Source organism: Diadema antillarum, unplaced genomic scaffold (genome assembly GCF_040938485.1).
Source record: "Diadema antillarum isolate AM-2024a unplaced genomic scaffold, OU_Dant_1.0 seq00000821_RagTag, whole genome shotgun sequence".
In the NCBI taxonomy this organism is placed as follows: domain Eukaryota; kingdom Metazoa; phylum Echinodermata; class Echinoidea; order Diadematoida; family Diadematidae; genus Diadema; species Diadema antillarum.
In genome coordinates, this window is record NW_027271698.1 from 1,271,892 (window position 1) to 1,294,343 (window position 22,452).

General features: G+C 39.3%; 2 protein-coding genes across 2 annotated transcripts in view; one reads left to right on the forward strand and one right to left on the reverse strand.

Moving 5' to 3' along the window:
• The window catches only part of LOC139739846 (uncharacterized), a 58,574-nt gene extending 36,205 nt beyond the window's left edge, over positions 1-22,369 (forward strand). Inside the window, exons 2-8 of the mRNA XM_071650441.1 lie at positions 7,261-7,430; positions 15,677-15,877; positions 16,230-16,349; positions 17,272-17,462; positions 18,611-18,717; positions 20,082-20,223; positions 20,531-22,369. Of these exons, the coding sequence (XP_071506542.1) occupies positions 7,261-7,430; positions 15,677-15,877; positions 16,230-16,349; positions 17,272-17,462; positions 18,611-18,717; positions 20,082-20,223; positions 20,531-21,908 (2,309 nt within the window). The 3' untranslated portion in view covers positions 21,909-22,369. The remainder of the gene's footprint in view (positions 1-7,260; positions 7,431-15,676; positions 15,878-16,229; positions 16,350-17,271; positions 17,463-18,610; positions 18,718-20,081; positions 20,224-20,530) is intronic.
• On the reverse strand, positions 12,509-13,517 carry LOC139739845 (AP-5 complex subunit sigma-1-like). Its single transcript, XM_071650439.1, has one exon. It carries the CDS (start codon positions 13,159-13,161, stop codon positions 12,553-12,555), a length of 609 nt encoding a protein of 202 aa, XP_071506540.1. The 5' UTR covers positions 13,162-13,517; the 3' UTR covers positions 12,509-12,552.
• Positions 22,370-22,452: the final 83 nt, after the last annotated feature.

Consider the following 22,452-nt stretch of genomic DNA (forward strand, 5'->3'; position numbering starts at 1 on the left):
TGAAATAAGTATGTAGTTGTGTAAAGTACACTGTTACTATGATTTGAGAAAGTTTGAAGTTCAGGTCAAATTTGACAAAGGGTAAATATTGCAAAATTGTTTATATATTATGAATACCCAGAGCTAGGAATTGAAACATTTTTGTTTATTTGTGCTCATCAAAGTACAGGTTTATTATTACAGATTTAAAGAGTTGGTACAGTGACTGTCGGATAGTCATCCCTGTTGTATGTAAAGTGGACATATGAAAGGAAGTTTAAGTTGACATTATGCGGTAATGAAAATGTGAATAGTTTGAAGTTCACAAAGGTATACATGTCAAAGTGAAAGCAAGATTATGCAAAACATACGAAATGTGATATATGAAGTGTAAGGTTTGTTCTAAGATAAAGAAGAGCATTTTTTGTTTGGATAAATGTCCAGTGAGTTGTTGAAATCGAAATTTGATTGATTGGTAATTGTGCAAAGGAAGAGTGGCTAATGTTATCAATCTGTCATGGAGAACAGAAAGAGTGTCATGATTTGATAGAGATGCAAAGTTATTCAATTATTTGGTTGTTATAGTGATATTAAAGCGATCATATGAAGACAGTGAAGTTTAAGCATAGCATGCAAATTATCATGCTGAAAGACAAATACAAGATTTCTCGAAAGTTATATATGTGCTGAGTTGTGTACAGTCACTAACATTATTCAATGCCTTATGGCATGAATTGTTGGAAGAGTTACTTTGAGAAATCATTTGTGAAGGACGTTAAAGGTACCGTGGTGCAGTGTATTGCAAGAAGCAATATAGATTTGAATGGGCAAGTTGAGGATAAGTAACTGAAGAAAGTGAAGGTTAAATGTTTCGTTAGATACATTTAAGGGGGCCGGGATGTTGTGGACAGAATAAAGTATGAGTTCGTGATAAGTTCAGCATTGATTGTGACGTCATAGGCGGGCTTGTGAAGCAGAAAATTGGGTATCGGCCTGTGGGGGCGCTATAAAGGTGTGCTGCTAATTTCGAGTTCCGAAACTTTCGTTGCCCAGAGATGCCATTGATTTAGCTCAGATTTCGTTACAAGCCCAATGATGTAAGTAGAAATTGAACCTGCTGCCATGCACGGTATCTCTTCATGGGTGTCGCCCTGTGTGGTTCTTGACGTCATCGATGGTGTCTGGGGGTCATACGTCACAATATATATATATATATATATATGTAGTGCGAGAGATAGCTCCCTTCCCAAACGTACGCGGTGCCTCATTGTGGGTAGTATATACTGAAAGAAATTAGACTTGAGGCTTGTTCTCCCTTTTAATTAGTCGAGCTTTCGGCCTGTCATCAGGCCTTCATCAGGATCTACCAACAGAATAATTATTATATTATATATATATATATATATATATATATATATATATAAATAATTATAGTATATATATATGTATATATATATATATATATATGATAAAAACCTAAAATGGCATTAGACTAAATTATTATCATTATTATAATGATTATTATATTATACATATATATATACACATATATATATATATATTATATATATATGATAAAAACCTAAAATGGCATTAGACTAAATTATTATCATTATTATAATAATTATTATATTATATATATATATATATATATACACACATATATATATATATATGATATGATATCGAGTATTGATTAATCAAGATAGACCAGTCTCATCTGCTCTTCTGTCGAGTGACGGACACAGCGTGATTTTTAAGATATGAAAAAGCTTATGCAGATTCTGCAGCATAAAATTGTAATCAATGAATTCAACGATGGGCACGGGTGTGTCAGATCGATCACATTGTCTTCCGAAAAGATGTCAACCCTTCACAGATTTTAAAGTTTGCTGCACACATTTTCTCAAGTACCTACCTAGTATGTCTCAACACACATACATACACACACACACACATACACACTTTTTCTTATGATATTCTTTATATGAATTTCATTCAATATCAGGCTTATTTTCACAATAAAATTAGCATGAATAAAATGAGCAGCTGAATTCCTCTCACTTGTGCTGCTGAATCACATTCTCTTTTTAACATACAATGCAATATTTTTTCTTTTGCAAATCATACCAAGTACACAAAAGTGACATAAAATTTTGCATACAGTCACTGTAAATCTCAGACACACACACACATACAACTGTACACAACACAAAGTGAATTAGTGATGAATTATTAACGGAACCGCACGAGTATCGCTGCTTGTGCAAGAAAAGAAATACTATTAATATAGTGCACAATGGACTCGTCCTTGTTAGGAGAAAAACAATCGTAGAGTTTGAGTGATGAGGGTACTTGTGACATAGACGTAATAGTTTGTCTAAACCCTCGAATTACATGGCGTTTAAGAATGAGATAAAACGCCACGCTCGAGAGCTCTGTTTTTTGGCGTCACTTTTGGAGACTCTATCGTGTGGCGCCGCAAACATAGTGGCGAACTTCTAAACTGTATATTCAGTCTATATAGATTGCCGCAAAAACAAAGATTTATATGGCTTATGACGTATATCTATATAGGAAATATCACGCATCTGATAACAGAATACATCAATCCATGAGAGCGTGCAAGCTAAACAAAATCACAATATCCATTCTGGATTGAATTTGATTAATTTGATTTCATTTCCCCATTCCCAATGAGACAGTATTTCTCGCGATGATCATTACTATGTTATCAATATGATATCTGAATATTCTGGTAAAGTACTTTCGAATTTCCTTACCATCTTCTCAAGCAGAAGGACCTTAATGCCAACAACATAAAGGTCAATGGGGCATCTAATCAGACATAATCATTTTATATCCGATCTTGTAATGCATCTTCATATTCTACATCTCTATAATCTTGACCATTTTTTATCATTGTTATGTAACACGAAAAGTTTGCACAAAGCTAAAAGATGGGTCTACTCTTCCGGGCTGTATAGGTTTGTTCGGTTTTGCCGGAAGACATGCATTTAAACCGTCTCGACAACAACTTTAAGCCCATCCTCTTCCGGATTAGACCTGTCAGTCAGCAAATCAATGCCGGAAACTGTGCTGACAAGGGCGCAAATACGCACCTGAATGATTATCGCGACTGCATATACAATCAAGATATCAACAAATACGACGGATGTACTAAATGGGCGTACTTTGCGCTCTGATTGATGAATAGTATTGTGTGACATCAACATTAGTTCTGTTTTCAGTTAGATTTCAGGCGGAGTTTGTACCTATTTCATAGTAATGCGCGTCAGACCTTAATTTTTAAGTGGAATGTCAATTACATATATCATTTTTTTTCCAACAGAAGAGTCTGTCTTAGTAACTTTCTGTCTAACCCAGGTTTTTCGTTATTGACTACATCTATTATTTGTATCATAATCTATTATCGTTTCCTTTGTTTATCATAAGTTTATTTTCAGCATACAATGTTTATGAAAAAGTACAGTTTGATGTGTAGTATACTATGCGTACAAGTATGGGGGGGGGGGGGGGGTGTGGCATAGTGGACAGTGGATAAGACTCCGGACTCCCAAATGGAGGAACAGAGTTCGATTCCCGCCCAGTGTTTACATCCTTGGACAAGATATTTATACCCACCATGTCCCCCTTGACCCAAGTGTGTAAATGGGTACCTGATGGCAACGCTAGGGTAATGATAATGGCAGGGCCCTCTGGTAGAGCAGTGGCAACACTGAAGAGGCTACTCTGGATAAAGAAGTCATATCATTATCACTATCATTTCCAAATAACATAGTTTTTACAGGGTGAAATGGAATAACAAAGCAGTGATAGGTAGAGATGACTCCACTTGGTGCCAACACGGCCTGTCATTTTTGTGCTTTATTTTTTGTGGCCTACTGACAATCTCGTTACGCGAGCAACATTGCAAGAACGGAGTGTGATATGATTTTAATTCTAGAATATATATTGAATTACATTATTATCTGAAAGATCCATTGCACAATATTTGTGGTCTTTTTCTACACTGCCCCTTTACAAAATAAAGTGGGCACTTACAGCCACCTAATGTTGCGACGACAACACAATTTCTACTCTCCAATTACCTTCCCGATTATTATTGCCAAAAGTGCACGGCGTATAAAATCTGGCGTTCCATAAACACCGCAGCGTAATTGTATGGCGTCCCGCTTGACTAAATATTAAAAATCACTTCAACATCGTCCTTATAATATGCCTACCCATATCGTCCCGCCATTATCGTTTTCATATTTCGATATTAATACTCCATTCTGCGGGGTGCGTTGAGGTAAAAACAGAGCGGCCAATATGGGTCATTTCCCAAGGCGAGGGTTCCGGTATGCTCTTTATATGTGATTTTCTTTCCGACTTCTGAATCTTGATTAATTCCCGAACCCCAATATTCATTTCGGGCAATGCCGTTTGGTGTTTGATGTAATAAATGAAACTGAAGGTGGTTGGATTGCGGGGTGGGGGGGGGGGGGGGGGGGGAGAGGGAGGGAGGGGGAGGGAATAAGAGAATGAGCCGCGAGGTCTTACGGTATACAGGGAAAGCTTCGGGACGCAATTCGCGCATTCATGCACTATGCAACCTTGGCGTTAACTAATATTACTTTATTCATAAGTGGATAAAAAAAAACTATCGCAAAAAGTACACATGCTTTCATATCTCGCCCTTTGCCCACAGTTAGAACACATGAATTCCTCCTCGTTACGTCACTGACGTGTAGTAAGTAATCGGTCGCTGGCGGGTACAGTCACAATGACGTGTTTATAGAGTGCAAATATTGGGTATATTGAATCTGATCAATGCTAGTAATTACCGAAAGGCAGAGTTGCATGATTCAATTGATCCATTACAAGTCAATTCACCCGTTGTCGGTTTGTAAGCTCAACAAATTTGACCAACATGAATATGATCATACACACGATAGGTCGACAATATAATGCAGTATAGATTTACATAATCACTTTAGATTATATACGTTAATTTTGCATGAGAACTGTATCAGTCAAGAAGCGCTCTTGTCATCGCTTGTATAATTATTTCTACTACTGCTGAGGGTATGTGGTGACTGCAAACAAGTTCAAAGTTAATGATAGTAAGACTGAATGATTCATTGTTACAGCACCATAAAAATCACACGCACGCGCGCGAAAAAAAAAACAAACCTACTACCAGTATCCCGTGTATAGGTTTGACATTGTCAGTTGGTAAAGATTCTTTATCAAGCAAGAATCAATTGGGAATCTTGGGCTTTTTCTTGAGCTAAAGTGACTATGTCAGCACACGTTAATAGCGTTTGCTCCGCTGTAACTCTTCATTTGAAGAACACAGTTACAAAACATTATCATATAGGATCTGCAAGTTTATTGATCAAAGCAATTGTCATCATGCTGTAAGGTCACCCATTCTCTCCAGACTGGACCATTGTATAATGGACTCCTTCCCGCTATTCCCAAGTCTTATGTCGATCGTCTGCAACGCCTGTAGAATTGGGCTGCGCGTCTTGTGTTTGAGGTTATATGAGGATACTCCTCAGCTTTTACACCATTCTCTTCACGTAATATCTATTCAACATTTATCTATTTATAAATCTATCTATTCATATTATCCTTAAACTATTATCTTATAATCATATTGTCTTATAATCATAATAGATCTCTCAACTGTGTCAACGACCAGGCTCTAAGATACATATCTGAATGCTTCACTGTGTTCACGCCTCGCAGAAATTTTAGACCCTCAAATCACAACCTTCACTGTTGCTGCATCAAAGCTGTGAAATAATCTCTCCTTGACCACTGGTCGATGTGTATCCATAAAATCCTTGAAAAATCTCTGCAGATGTGTTAGTTGAATATGATAAAACAAACAATAATGATCTAAATACACTTTCTTGATAGCTCTGTGCGGGTGTTATTTTTGCTTCCATGAACCTGCTGCGTGATGTCCAATTTATATACAGATTGTAACTGGCTCAAAAATTGTTTTCATGTAATATCCTGAATTGTGTTTATAGATTTTTATACTATTTCTGTAATTCTGTAAGCGCTCTGAGCCTTGTGGATAGAGCGTAATTATTGTATTGTATTGTATTGTATTGTATTGTATTATATTGTATTGTATTGTATTGTATTGTGTTGTATTGTATTGTATTGTATTGTATTGTAGTGTATTGTATTGTATTGTATTGCATTGTATTGTATTGTATTATGTCATGTTATGTGTATGTTCATACAAAGTATAACGCTCACGCAGGGTGATGTGGGAACGTATGTAAATGATTGAAAAGTATAGCTCCCCAAAGAGGGAATCATATAGGGTAAAAAAACACGATTCCAAAGGAACTGCTGCATCGAATGCATTTTATTTTCACATCAGACAGATGTACGTTTAAAGATATTCTTATCTACAGAAATATCAAACCTGCTATAAGGTTACAGCAACTAAACTTCATTCCCTTAATCGAGATCCTCTGAAATTAAAGAGGTAAAATCTTCTAGAACGGGCTCACAAGGGAGGAGGGGGGAGGGTGGGGAAGATCCACTGGAATTGTGGACCGGGTTTTCATCTGCTTTATTGTAGTGATTATTCTTTCTCGACATAAGCCCTAACATAATCATGTTGACTTTAAATGTACAGTATCATGTTAAGGCTTTCGCATGTTTGGCATAAAGTTGTTTGGCTCTATATGGATATCGCGGCAGTGTTGTTGGAGGTAAGGATGGTTACTTATACATTCTTGATATTATGATCTATACTTTTTTATGTGTTTGGGCATTCAAAACACATCTTTTGAAGTCATACATGCACAAAGTACAAGATAATGCAATGTCTTTCACCGCATTCGTGTGTATAAGCGTGTGAAAGTGAGGACTTTCCTAGCTGGTGTGTGTGTATGTGTGTGTGTGTGTGTGTGTGTGTGTGTGTGTGTGTGTGCGTGCGTGTGCGTGTGTGTGTATGTGTGTGTGTGCAATATTTTCTTTCCTTCAATTCACGATTTTTTTTTTTATTATTAGATAGTTGACAAAACTTCCATGCATATTCCTGTGAAAGTTCTCCCTACCTTTCTCATATCTCTCTCTCTCTCTCTCTCTCTCTTTCTCTTTCTTCCTCTGCACGTAATCATTCTCTACAGTGCGTGGTTGCCAATAAAACAGAATTGGCGTCAGATGCAATTGAGGCATCTGGATTTTTTTTTTCAGACTGCGTATATCAAATCAAATATTTACTGTTCTTTACGTACCCAGCTGCGGGGCTCGAAGCGCCAGCCCAGCCGGCCGAGGTCGCTGCTATCGAGCTGCCCGACGGCAGCATCATCAAGGAGGAGTTTCCCGTCGAACAGCACATAGCCCCCGACGGCTCGCCCCTGCCGAGTAGCAGATTGGACGGCGTGTTGGAGACACAGCTATCACTGGAGGTATGAATAACACGGTGGAGCCCCATCATCCCTCGACACACAGACACAAAATAACATATACATCAACTCTGTGTTTTCATATTTAGATCAACTGTTTAAGAAATAACACAAAGAATATTCACAACTGCGTAGTGTGGATGCAAGATTATGCACCTGGTGTATGCTGATGCACAAATTCATGTATAAATGCCGTTGGATGCTAAGTAATCACCTGGTTATCATTCAGATTTGGCGGCTTTTCTTCTGCTATATCACTGTATGATGTCATTGTCTTTGTTTCCGTTACTGCATGAAACGCCTTCTAAGGAATATTGATTTGGTTATTCCCATGACAATCATTGAAGTTCAAGCTGCTGAAAATTGTTTTATTTCTCCTTAAGAAGTCTTTCCAAAATAACAACTCTTTTTATCATTGTTTGTAAGTTCTCTTCTGTCAATGTCGGAAGTGTAATGTCCAATGTTATCTATCTGATAATCAATTATACAAAGGTCACATGTTATCACTGTGTGACTTCCTTTCTTATCTATGCATATGCCCACCTAAAACAGCCAATCTGGGTCCCTCAGGCGTCTATTTCATGAAAGACGATAATACAGATGTATTGATATGAAAATTAAAGAAGATAAATAATATTTGTATATTAATCTTTTCCTCGTATGATTTACAACTATATTGCTGCTCCTTTATAGGGAACTAATTTGTCATTTCATATCTCATGCGATCAAAGGCCATGCATATGAGTATTTCCTTGCTTAGGACAAGTATTTGATTTGTCGTTATGACAGCATAAATACATAACATCACGCCAAATCCTGTTAGGATAACTTTTGCACTCTGTGTGACTTTTGCTGGGTGCAGTTTTATTGACTCTGAACTACAGATTATCTGGTGTATGTTTTGATAGTAAAGTAAAGAGACATAATTGCAAATTGTCTTCTGTGTTCAAAATCTTTAATTGCGTCATATTCGTTGTGAAAAAAAAATACCCAACATGAAATGAAAACAAACAAACCAGTGTAAACGGATGCAAGGTCACAAAAGTTAAAAGGGAATTTATTCTACTAATAATAACACACGTGGATTCAGTAAACGCAAAAACTTAAGAAATAAACATTTATGAAGTTTGAGGAAAAGCGGACAAGCCGTTTCAAAATCATTAATTTAAATAGTTTTATCATACATGCGTTGCCATTACTGGAGGATTACAACAATTATGTAATGTCAGGAGAGATTTTACAACGATGTGCCTCATTTTCTATGAAAATACACACGCCATGCTTTCGGATGGCAGTGAATGAAGTGCTCTTTAATGAAACTATAAAGAATGACGATGCAGGGTAATAAATGGAATTCTCTCTACACTGTAAAAACATCGGTGTTAGATTTAACACTACGGGTGTTAAATCTAACACCGATCAAACTTCAATAGAGGACCACACCCACAGGTGTTGAAAATGCACTGTGATGGTGTTGAAAAGTGTTCACCTGACACTTCGTGGTGTTAACTTGACACTGTACCTGGTGTTATTTTGACACTGTACTGGTGTTAATTCAAAAATGACACCACATGGTGTTGATTTGATATTTGTTGGTGTTAATATCAATGGTTTAACACCCGTCCAGCTTCAATAAGAGACCACACCAGCTGGTGTTACTTTGGTGTAAATTTATTTTCACATTTTTTCAAAAATCTAGTATTTTAATGTAAAATTCATGATCGTCTTGTTTAAATTAAAAAATCAACAAGAAGTGCAGTTACTAAGAAACTCTTTAAAAAACAGTTTAAAATTTGGAAATGACACCCGGAGGTGTTAATTTAACACCATAAATGAGCACCGAAAATTTAACACCAGAATGGATTGTCCAGTTTTCCTCAAACTTCACTGCTGCGTTCTTACTTAGGCCTACGTTTCTGTATTCGCTCAGTCCACACAGTTGGGGAACTGTCTCCTTTTAAGTATCATACAGTCATATTGTACAGTATATTGTTCTCTCGATATGTCGCTTATTTCTGAATACATGTATCTCCAATACGAAGGAACCTGTTGAGGTTCGCTTACGGTACTACAAGGTCGGCAAGCTCTGTAAGAGGATGTGGTCTTTCCAAGATTGATCTAACCTGGCCCTAAAATCAAAGAGTCTTCGAGTTGAATCGGATGTTTTTACCTATTGCCCTCAGTTTTGCGTCAAAAACACTCGACAATTCCACAAAGAGCACACATGGAATAAAGAGCTCTGTTTTTACACAGTCCAGGCAAGAGAGAAAAGAGAGAGAGAGAAATAAAGAAAAAAAGGATCGGTCTTTTGTTTGTCTGCTTAATCTGATTGGCAAATGACTCTGTAGACTTTGATTCTATAAACAGCGAATACGGCCCACTCCCATGACCGACATTTTCTTTTCACGCTATATGGCAATAGAGAGCCACAAAACGATGACATGTAGCCCTGTATAGCGCCAGTGTGCAATGCCTTATTTTCAGATATTGCATCAATTCGATTCATAAACATCTGCGCATACACATGTACATATAGATACGAATATGTACGCACAAACACACTTGTAAATCTCCTCACATAATTATGTGAAGACAGGCAATCATATAAACAATAACGGCAATTAATAAAATCATATGTAGTAATTAAGTTAAGGAGTGTATGTATAAATAAACGGAACATATAGTGGGATGATGCTGATATTTTTACACACGAGCAACATTTCCATACCAAGTTCTCCTCGCCCACGTAAATACACAAACACATGCTAAAAGTACAATGTATATACAAACCTGTACATTTTATTGTATAATAATTATACGTTTACACACAAAATTTCAGAGACATCTTGTTAGAGTCAGGTATTTTTATTGAAAATCAAAGAGAGCAACGGCAAAACAGTATAGTATTGTACATTGCATATCAAAGAGGGGGATAGCCATTTCAAAGCCACGTGTAGCTTTTCTCAGGATTGAAACATGATACACAACAAGTCTATCCATGTATAATCACATCCAATAACACTGTCTTTGTCAAAGCCCTTTACAAAAATGAATTGTGTACGTGTATTTGAAAGTGTTTTGTTACGATAGGAATTTACTACATACCCCATGAAAAGCCCCGAGGTGTTATGAGACTTTTAACAAGAATATGGTCTCTAGCGAAATACAGTTTAAGAACACAACACATGCACTAAAAAATGGTTACTACGCTTTAGTATTGTCCATTTAGATGTTTACGTGTCGTCAAGAAGCTTGTGAATTTTCCTGATCAAGAAAAACACTATTGCATGTTCGGTACATTGTATAACAGTAATGTAGATTATTGCAATTCATAGCACCGAATCGATCACAAAATTTCAAATTCAATTTCGATTCATTTTCGTATTTTTCAATGAGAAATGCATGAAATACAGTGTACAATGTATATAAAAAATAGGAGGACAAATAATATCTAGCTTGCATGCACAACAAAATTTTACCGTATCAACATAGAACATGGCGCTCAATTTATATCACAGTCTCAATCTAAGTAAAAATGCTAGAGAAATACGATGGAACTTACTTAAAAGCAAGCTTATAAAGCGTAGGTCCCAATCGAAGTCTAGGTGAAGGACAAAATAAAAAGCACGGATAAAATTCAACTTAGGACCGAACTAGGGACCTCCCCAACCAACCACCCCCCCCCCCCCCCAATAAACAAAATACGGGGGCTTATGTCGGAAACTTTGAAGTTGTACTACTGGCAATATGTGACAGATGAATGTACCTTGACGGAATCGTCTTAGTTTTCCATCATTCAAGGATGAAGAGGGTATTATTTACTACATGTATTACACGTGCACGTAAATACCATGGCTGCCACAATTGGACAATGTCAAGAAGTTATTGAATAAGAATTTCAGATTTGTGCCAATATTACGATTAATCTATAGGCCTACTGCTTGTCGACTCAGATATTTCGACGCTGCACATAAATTGTCATTATAGTGTACATGTATCACATTATGAAACTTGTAGAATAGAGGGTCTAACAAAACCTGACCACACTTTTCCAAAATTTTGCGTAGGATTCCTCGTAAGGTTGTACATGTACAAATACCAGTATACCTTTTGCAAACGTCACGAAAGTTTGCATGGTTTGAGAATATCGTCCTCCAACATCGTGGAAGAAATCTTACAGTAATACAGCTCATGTTTTGTTTTTGTTTTTTCCCCTTGTAGTGAAGAACTAACCCCATGTCACTCGAGAGTATGCCCCCTTTTATAACGAGAATAACGACTGGAATTTCATTAGGGTCCGAATAACTTCACTGAAATTCCACAGCATTCCGTTACCCCCACCATCTAATAAAGATATTCTAAAATTTCAAATTTCATTATTCTTAGTAAAGGCCTGAATTACCTTCCTCTACAACAGACCAGCTTATGAAAGAAATCTAATTTGCAATGTTGCTAAAGGACATTGCAGACAGCATTCTGAGTTAAAGTACATTGTAGTTCGTTTACACCAACCAATGTGAGTACTACAGTAAATGCTGGAAAAATTAACACACATAACATCCCACCAACACTCATCATCATCAAAACAGTGTTTGGCTCATAGAGTTACAGAAATCAGGTATTATTTTGTGTGGCTTGGCGCTTTATCTTCAAATCGTAAGTCTTGTCGTTCACTGCTGCCAATTTATCAAGGGATGAATAAAATTCTTTCATTTGAACCTTATTTTGGACAGTTATACCGCGGTTTACCAGTACTGTACATGTACATGTATTTCAATTGCAGAATTTGTGCAATCTTCTGCACTGCTAAATCTATGAGTGATACTTCAATTGCCAACACATTTTTTAGATTGCAACTTTCGAATCAATGTTTAGTGTCAAAGCGGGCAATTCTTTTGCAAATTTCTTTCTGATTTTGTGCAGATTTACTGAGATTAACCCGTTCCATCCAGGTAACCCGTTCATCGCGCGTGCGAAAACTATACACACACACGTTCACACACATCTGTCTAAAGGATGAAAAATGTTAAAAAAGAACATGAAAGCAGTTAAATTGTTATAACATTCATTTCATACCGGTACTTAGTTTCCACAAAGAGAAGCACTACAGTGTATCTCATTGTAATTACTTGACTTTCATCGCGAGTTCAAGTTCTTTTTCTGTTTGCCTAATGAGAGCATGGTTCATGAAGATTATCCGCCCCGACGGTAAGAAGTGATGGACCACGGCCGCCACCCGGTCCCCTTTCTCCAGCATCTCGCTCGGGGTGCGGACGGCCCTCACATGTTCTTGCAGATTCCTCACCACTATTCGCAGCTGGTTCTCCGCTTGGAGCACATTTTCGTGGGGTTCGCAAACCAGCACAAAGCCCGCTTTCCCCACTCCTATCCAAATGGCTATCTTTTCCGTCTGAAATGGGTCGCCGGCGGCAAGCCGGACCAGGCCCACTTCAGCATCTTGTAGTAAGTCTTCCTGTCCGCTGAGAGCATCACCCTGGAATAGCCGTTCCGACACAGCCTTTTGGAAGGAGTATTCTGATTGGACTTGGCGTGCAACTAGCGCCATTTGTTCCTTACGTACAATACGCAATTCGTCGATAGGTCGACCGCTATTATCACCATCACCTCCCCCGTGCCCTTCTGGGTCTGACACATTCTCAAGACCGAATGTGCATGAAAACAGCACGCGACATGTGTCCGGGGGTAGCGTGTGGGTGATGAAGGCGTACACCATGACTGCGCCGCTAATTGTTCCCCAGCCAAGAATCAGCCGACAACTACTGCTTCGAGCGTCAGACAATAGAAATGTGTGTTTATTCGCACGCTCCGTCGTTCACGGGCCCCCCACCCGTTCAAACCAACGCGAGAGTCAATAGTATGGGACTGTGACGTACTCGCGGACGTGGAGTTCCGTGTTCCTCATTTCTCGGAATGCACACTACATAATGTGGTCTATCATTCCTAATCTCAGTTGTTTGACACTGACGAACGGAAATCTCATCGATTGAAAGCAATTAGTCGTCGGAAATAGCGGGGAATGGAGTATGGATACACGCAGGCTGTCACGAATAGCACAGACTCGCAGCGGCAGCCATGTCAACACAGTATCTACACGAAGCATTCCATAGTTAACAGTGCAGAATGGTGTACGGAACGCAACTGTGATTATTATTTTTTTTTTCTTCTTCAACCAGTGCTGTTTCCCCCAATTCCAGAGGGGCATTTCATGAAGCGTTTTGGTCGGGTATTTTTCTGACAAACTGTTACAAGCTATTGATATCCTTGCATCTGATTGGCTGAGAGCAAATTTGTCCGACAGCTTTGTCGGACAAAATGCTTCATGAAATGCCCCCCCCCCCCCCACATAACTTGGGACGTGATGGGTTTAGAACTAACATGCATAGACGTGTTTTGGATTTTTTTTCTCTCTGTCTCTCGTACGAAATCATACACTACTCTGTTTTACCATCAAAATACAAGAAAGGATTAAAAAAGATCGTTTTTCCCTCGTAGTAATTCCATCGTACGCTCATCTCGCACGGAACGCAAAACGCATTGGAACAAAAGTCAGGGGAGCAAGGAACTCGCAAACATATTAAAATATCACGATAGATACGACCTAAGGCTGTTCCAATACATAGATATATTGCCACAAGATATGTCCCCCTGCTTTCTTCGCATTTCACTATCTTTAATCAATCAGTGTGTACACAGTGCGTATCTTTAGGCCATACTGGTGTGGCACTTTAAAGGTAGATGAAGAATCATCTCCCCATCCCTCTCTCTCTCTCTCCATTCTGATATATGCGATAGTACAATGGAATGATATATATATATATATATATATATATATATATATATGGATATATATATATAAAATATATATATATATATATATATATATATTCATATATATATCCATATATATATATATATGTATATATATATATATATATATATGTATATGTATATATATATATGATACAAAATAGTATAATGATTAGGCCTGATACATCATTTTTTAATCTTTTGACTCTTAGTGTATACATAATCAAATAATGAAAGCATATACTACTTGCAATGCATGTCAAAAAGAGAAGGCTGATAGCTCCTGATGTTAACCGCTGTTTTCACTGCAGCTGAAGGCAAAGATATAGAGAAATCGGGTTTACCATGCACTGGTATCAACAGAGCTGCTTCTAATGATGTACAATTGGTAACAAAGCAAAGACACGCCCGCGCATAATGCCTAATAACGTAGTAAACGAGATACGAGACGCAATAAAGAGTATCCCTCCCCACATTGTTCCACAAGATGGAGAACGTAGCTGCTTCTTCATGTATGGTGGAATACGAAAAACCAGTCACTTTCTGGGAGCCTTCCGAGTGTTCTAAGAAGGAACACGTGCAATTAAGGTCGCCGACTGGCGATTTAATTTCTTCCGAAGTACTTTTTGATTGGGCTATTACCGGGGTACATTACCTCCATTTGTAGGATGTTGACTTTCTACTTTAGCTCCATTTCTCCGGCGATAAACCCCGCGAAACGCTGCTCCGGTATACCCAGAGCAGTTTCCTCGCCTAAATATGCCAGGCACAATATCGACATTTGGGACAAAGTTTGTTGAGGAGAAACGAACCGTAAATGCTGGTGTAGAGATATCTACTTGAGTCATGGATCCAAGAGTATCTAATAAAAAAAAAGAAAAGAAAAGGTCAAAGTGAGAGATCGTCAGTGTTTTCATTACAGTAATTCAAATTGGTCAGCGAGAAGTCGCTCCGTAATTGAAATTTCGAAAGAAAACCTTATTTATGTTCTCTTGATTTTTACTGTGCGATGTCTGATATAAGATATCAACACATGATCACGTTCTTCATTCTTTCTTTTCTTTCTTTTTATTTTTTTAATCAATCGTTCGATGCAATGTTCGAACAACTCTTCACCTAACCATCTTAATTTTCATATCTCTATCAGTACGTATCCCTTTTTATCAAATTTTAGTTGACGATAATCCAAGATGCTATGGAAATGCACAGAGACTACCAGTAACTACCATTGTGGAAATATCGTCAACTACCTTAACATGATGACTTATCTGTTTGTGGTGCAAGACATTCTCATTGAATAAACATCTTTGTCGAATGTTGTCACATTGCATAAATTATGATTTTCAGACGATGATCAGAACGCACATGGTGTGTCTACAGTTGTAAATTATTAATATTTATTTTTGCAATCTGTATTACAGGCATTCGACGGTTTTCTTCTCGTCGTGACGGCGGACGGAACAATCCTCTACACAACCGACAACATTTCCAGCCATCTTGGGTTTCACCATGTCGACCTCGTCCACCGCTGCATCTACGGTATCGTACATCCGGACGATCACGATGAGCTCCGGGTCATTCTCGAAGAGACACTCTCGCCACAACATGGACGACATGTACAGGTAAGGCGGTATTTCTTATATTTATTTTATATTATTTTTCTGCTTTCAGAATTACTCAACTACATGTACACCGTATAATTATGTTTATTTATCATAGGATGTGATAACATTGTTTTATAATTACATTGTATTATGTTGCATTCTGTTAAATGAAGAAAGAATATTGTTCCCATCAAAATAAATCGAAAAAGTAAAAGCTTTCGGGTGACAGTACAGTACCTTAAAGCCCATGCAGGAAATTAACAAGCATTCTTCCCTGCGCTATTCATGATGATATGGCCTATGTGATTTTTGCAACTCAGATATCATAACTGGTGAATATGTAATTAGCGTGTTGTTTATTGCTCGTCAGGGAGGTATACAGTGTCCTGATATGGGTGCAACGCCAGGGCTTGGAGGCATCGGAGCCAGTCGCGATATTTCCTTTCTCTGTCGGATGAAATGTTTCAATGGTACCAACACGGGCTATGTGGTAAGTTAACTGTTCTGATAATCGTATTGATGATGATGGTGCTATGGTGGTGATGATGATGATAAGTGAACAGAAAATATTGATAATAATGATGATGATGATGATGATAATAATAATAATAATAATAACAATAATAATGGTAATAATAATAATAATGATAAGAAGAAGAGGAAGAAGAAGAAGAAGAAGAAGAAGAAGAAGAAGAAGAAAAGATGAACACGAGTCCAGTATGCAGCGCGTTGGTTGTGATGTTGGCTAACATTTACTGTGGACTTGGAGATGAAAAGGAAGGAATGGGTACATTGTAGAAAGTATATATAGCTCTTCCCACCTGCAGCCGTCTGATGATTCCGACACTCTTTTCTTTCGCTGACCGCCAGTAGTATTATGACGCAGATCGATTGTACATATCCCCCCAAATCATAATTCCCTATTATAGCTTTCCAATCTACTTCTCTCTCGCTACACCTTATCTGTCAATGTCTGTATACCTCCTTGCTCAATCACTATCCTCTTTGTTTCTGTGTCTGTCTGCCTGTCCCTCTCTTTCTTTCCCCCTCTTGCTGTTTGCTATCTTGTCTCTTCCGTGTGCGAATGATGAGATTATTGTGGTGTAAATCTGTCATAGGCGTTCTCTTTGCTTCTGTATTGATGCTTGTCAAGAGAATAATAATAGCAAGCATTGTCCTCATCCTCGATAAAGACAATGTATTAAAAACAATAATCTATTGTATTTTATGATGATCTGATTTAATTAATTAGTACTTAATATAATCATAAAACATTAATTCATTCATAATATTGGCCGTTTTTTCGCCTGGTCATGAAGATGCGCCATTCCCATAATTGTCTTAATTTTCAGCGTTTCCTCTCCTCAAAGATCATCTGCCTGAATTTTTTTCTCGTTCTCTCCGTGCCGCAGAAAATGTTGTGTAACGGGACGATGAAATCGCTGCCCGACGCCCAGCGGGTTGGCCACGCGCCGCTCATCGTCATGTTCGCCGCCTTCAGACCGTTCGTTCTCCTCACCGCCGACACCGACGTCGACTTGAACCCCGGCGCCTTCTGGAGCACACATGATCTCGACCTAAACGTCAGCTCCGTCGATGGGAGGTAGGTTGGCATTTTCACCCCGAGTTAAAAATACAAATGTGCGTGTATTAAAGACCACGAATGCTATGCATTGATGAGACACGTTTGAATATGGAAGCCGCTACAAAGAGATATAAACCTAAAAATGAAGTCATTCTCTAATTATGATTACTCACTGAAAATGTTCCGCAGAGACACAGAGTAAGTAGCTACACTGCAGTTACAATTTCAGTACTAAAGCAAGACTACAGACATCAACAGAATGCCGTATGCTCTGTAATGTCCCTGTTTGATAGTTGATTACTCATGGGATCTTGCGACTGCAATTAAATGAGACATTGCAATGACGTCACAACCTTATATTAAAGGAAATTTAGAAATTCAGAGAAACATTCATGCCCACTTATTTCAGCTTGCCGAATCTTACTTCTATGCAGTCTAGCTGCCAATTTCATCAAGAATTCCCTGCCAATTATGAGCCCACAACATTCATTCTTTGCGATCTTTCATGGATGATATTAACTGCAATGAACATGAAACTAGAGTTTCAGGAATGCATAAACGCCAACGCTCCTTGTTTTCATCATTTATACTTTGCAGACAAATTTTCATTCATTTTACACTTTTTTTTACGTCCCTCCCAACAAAGGGTTACGAAAAATGTTGTAAATGCTCCTCTTTCACACTCCTTCATCACGACTCAACGGTCTAATGTGACCAAATAAGCATGTGATTCCCATTAACTAGAGAAGGTGATTGAACCCCGTAATGTTCAAATTTCTCCGTACCTGCAAAAAAAGGCCTTCTACACGAACCGCTTTTATCTATGATATTTGGCTGCCGATGCGTTCACAATCTGGCATTCATGTTAGATTGGCAAAGATTAGAAATAGTATATGATATTTTATAATTGTATGCATATACAGACTGATATGTGCGTGTGTGTTTCTTGTTTGAATGTTCATCTTGGTATTGACTTTTTATATCAATACCACAGCAATTTTCCCCTGCAATATAAATTGTGAAAAATAAAGTAACAAAATAAAAGCTGTTATTCCCGTTGCGAAATATGATTTTCTGTGCTAATTCTTCGTGCGATATTTGTTTTGTATTCTCTCTCTCTCTCTCTCTCTCTCTCTCTCTCTCACGTGATCTCAATATAACGTTAGGTGTTCGGAGCTGATTGGAATCGAAGCGTGTAGCTTGGAGAACAAGTCACTATACCAACTCATTTACCCCGACGATTTGCTTGCCGTGTATATATGTCACAAAACATGTAAGTGAAAGAAAGAATATAAATCATTTACAAAACAATGGCAATAGAAGTAATTCGTGCATGTATTGAAACTCGTGAACGTTACCGGAACGCTTTTGAAGAACCCTAGCGTCTTAGGGCGAATGTGTTAATCAGCATGCAGTATGGAATGAATAGATATAAACTGACAATCACAAGACTAGTAGGCAGCATTTCTCTAAAATTTCCGTTGAAACCAGATGGGGCTATCTCTGAGTTTCACCCATAAGAAGAAGAACAAAGTCTGCCCTGTAACACTGTGTAAGTAGTGACTTGAAGATTGGGTGTGTGAACGGCCTACAGTAATAGTCTCTGTTTTCGGTGACCACCCTGTATACTTGTCGTCATAACGATACTGAAGATCGCTGTATTTAGTGGTAATTATGCCTTGTGAATATAAAAATGAAATGAGCTTACTCTTTCCATGTCGCTTCATGTTCATCAGATGAAACTGGTTCCTAACTACAGGTACAGAGTTCTCTAAACACATCCAAAAGTTGTATTTACCTGTGACAGTTTCGACGTCGGGCTGTCATCTTTCTCAAACGATTGCTAATTGTCAACTTTACTAATGATTTGGCGCCAATCAGCAATCACCCAGATGTGACATCCGAGTGATAGCGCCATCGTAAATGTCAGGCAGTTGGTATGCACCCCCATCCCGGTTCACGTTGTGGGGGTTCTTTTAATCCAAATGGCCTCCCTGATGCGTCTGTTCAGGTCCTGGCTCTCTCTCGCTACTAACCGCGACCCCTCCAAGTTGATGACGTGATTTTCCCTCCCAGCATGGTCAGTTATGGCAGATTTGTTGTATGTTTGGCTTGCGGATGCCTTCTGTGATCTTGTGTATGATTGTCCATCCAAGTTTTGGCAATCCTATTTGTGTTCGTCAATTCGAGTACTATTGCGACTGGTTTCCCCGATGTATTTGGCTTGGAAAGAACGGCAAGGGACTACATCACACTCCTTGTGCTTTGTCCATTTCTTTGATTTTTTTTTCCTTTGGGATGGGGGTGCATACCAACTGTCTGACATTTACGATGGCGCTATCACTCGGATGCCACACCTGGGTGAATGCTGATTGGCGCCAAATCATCAGTTGCCAATTAGACATCGTTTGAGAAAGATGACAGCCCGTCGTCAAAACTGTCACAGGTAAATACAACTTTTGGATGTGTTGAGAGAACAAATTACCTATATTTATCAACCATCCTTATGAACTTATTTCGCAAGGTTCCTTACTACGTTTTGCTACTATTTTCGATGTCCGTAGCATGCTGATATTTTAGTACATTTATTTGATATCAGTAAAATGATTTAAAATCCTCTACCTACCGCTCTTGCAGTGATTGAAACCGAGGAGGTGCACACCATGTTTTTTCGACTCATGCGGAGTGACGGATCCTGGCAGTGGTTGCACTCAAGAGGGCGCGCTGTCAGCAAAAATGGAAGGAAGACAACGTTGTACTTCGCTCACTGCCCTGTGAGGTAAAGTTGTTACAAAATGATGTAGAAAAATCATTATATTTGTTACACATTAATATTCCTCCTTTAATTTATATGAATAGATACATTTTAAAGGTTGCTGCATGTTCTTCGATAACATTTTTTTCACATTGTAGACACTGGTAAAAAGGAAGCTCAAATCATAATAAGAAACTGCAAAAATTGTAAAATCTCATGAAACAACAACAAAATTAAATTGAGTAGGTATCTGTTTCAGCAGTCAACCCTTACCTAGGAAATCAGGTATGTTGTAATAATGATCATACATTTGTTCCTATACTATCCGCAGGAAGGAAGACATTCCATACTTGGGCCAGGAAGCTACAGCACGGGCACGATACGGACAGGAGGACCTCCAGAAGATGTTCCTGTCAACCCAGACGCAGGAGAGCGATCAGATGGGCAGCACCAGCACCAGCGCCTCCAACAGCAGCAGTAATCTGGACAGCGTGCCAAGGAGACGCTGGATGAGCAATGACACTTACGTGGTCGCGAGTCAGACAGGACCGAAGCTGAAAGACGACTACTCGGTCTCCCTCCACAGTCCACACGGCGCCTGTCCTTCCACCTTCCACCAGTCTTCGGACCAGCAGACACAGGATAGCGCTGGTCCAGGGGCCTTTCCGACCTGTAAGAGAACACCCCACCTGGAGGACGTGGTGAATGAGGAGCACAACTTTGCCATGAACGTGAGCGCCCTCCCGCAGCCTGACTTTTCCTACGCGATGGCGGGAAGTTGTTACAACCCACCGCAGTACGGGTACAGCGAACCTCTGTATGGTGGCTTTGACCACCAGCCTTTGTCCATGTATCAGATGGTGGCACATCTGCCCCCAGAAATGTACGACGCCGAATCGTATCGCAAACACGCGTTGAGAATGAGTGAGATGCAGCAGGAAGAGTTCCTCGCGGTGTCCCACGCCAGGTACAGCTCACAGTACCACCTTCCGCCGACACCCCAGACATCGCCACCATCTGCCTATCCTGTGGAACCTTCCTATCACCTGCAGTATATGCCAACTGAACCTATGTGCGGTGCAACGGCACCGCCGTCGCCGCCTCCCTCACCCATAGCTTCGGGATACCATGGTTCATCGTCGACGCCCTGTATGATCACTGGCGAACAACAAGACGAGTTTCGCAAGTCCACCATTCCGTCATCTTTACCTTACCCTATGGACTGCTGCACCGGTCACGTTCCTTCGCGGACAGAATATTGCGCGTCTTACATCGTGAATGGAGCTGTTCAGGTGAAACTAGTCAGTGGCACACCTACGGGAACCTATCCTTACGGTGACTACGACTCATCGTACGTTTCCCCATCGTCTGTTGCTTACGCGCATGAAGCGCGGGAACCTCACGAGAGTGAGAAGAAGCCATTCCAGCAGTACGGAGACAAAGCCGCCTTCGCCGAGTGGGAATCAATGACTCGTGGTGCAGGCGAATTTAACTCTGTTCCCGATTACCACCAAAAGAAATATCTGCCATGTCCGTTGGCCAACACCAAGTCAGGATGCCTGGCGCAGAGGATGTTCCGGTCTGAGGAAGCCGATGCCATCGCCCAGAAGCGGGCGGCCATGTTCCATCAAAGTGCCATCTCGCAGCTCCCGCCCATAGGAAGCTTCCTGGACTTTCTGAATGAGGAACTCAATGCACTGCAGTCATAGTAAATGGAGGCATGAGAGTGATGAAAACCAAGACCGAATGGATCTTGTGTGACGAACACTCCTTTGCATCAGCACGTTTCTTATCATTGTAGTCCACACTTCACAGGTATTCTTGCAGGACAATGCACGCATTAGCGTTGAATTTTCTCCTCGAAATCAATGTTCGCGAATCTGCTAAAAACTGAAATGTGCCGTGGATCATTGTAAGCAGACGTTTTGTGCAATAAATGATTTGCAACTAGTCTGTATCATTTGATACGATCATTTGATATTTGATACGACCAAGGTACAGAGGTGTTGAGTATCATCAGTTCCTCTCAAGTTCTTCTTTCTTTTTAGATGCCACTCGATCCTTCATGTAGCAAAGGAACAATATCGCAGATATGGCGTAATACACATTCCGATAGAATTGTGATAGCATCCGTGCTGTTTAAAGCACTAATGATGATATACTTTAACTCCTTGCGGCTGTTATTTGCGTTGGTAATTTAGTAACTTTATGCTTACAGGCACTATTAACTCTGCTATAGCTGATTATGTAGAG

Excerpts from the sequence above, each read along its gene's own strand:
- LOC139739845 (XM_071650439.1), bottom strand. The coding sequence starts at position 13,161 with ATGGTGTACGCCTTCATCACCCACACGCTACCCCCGGACACATGTCGC.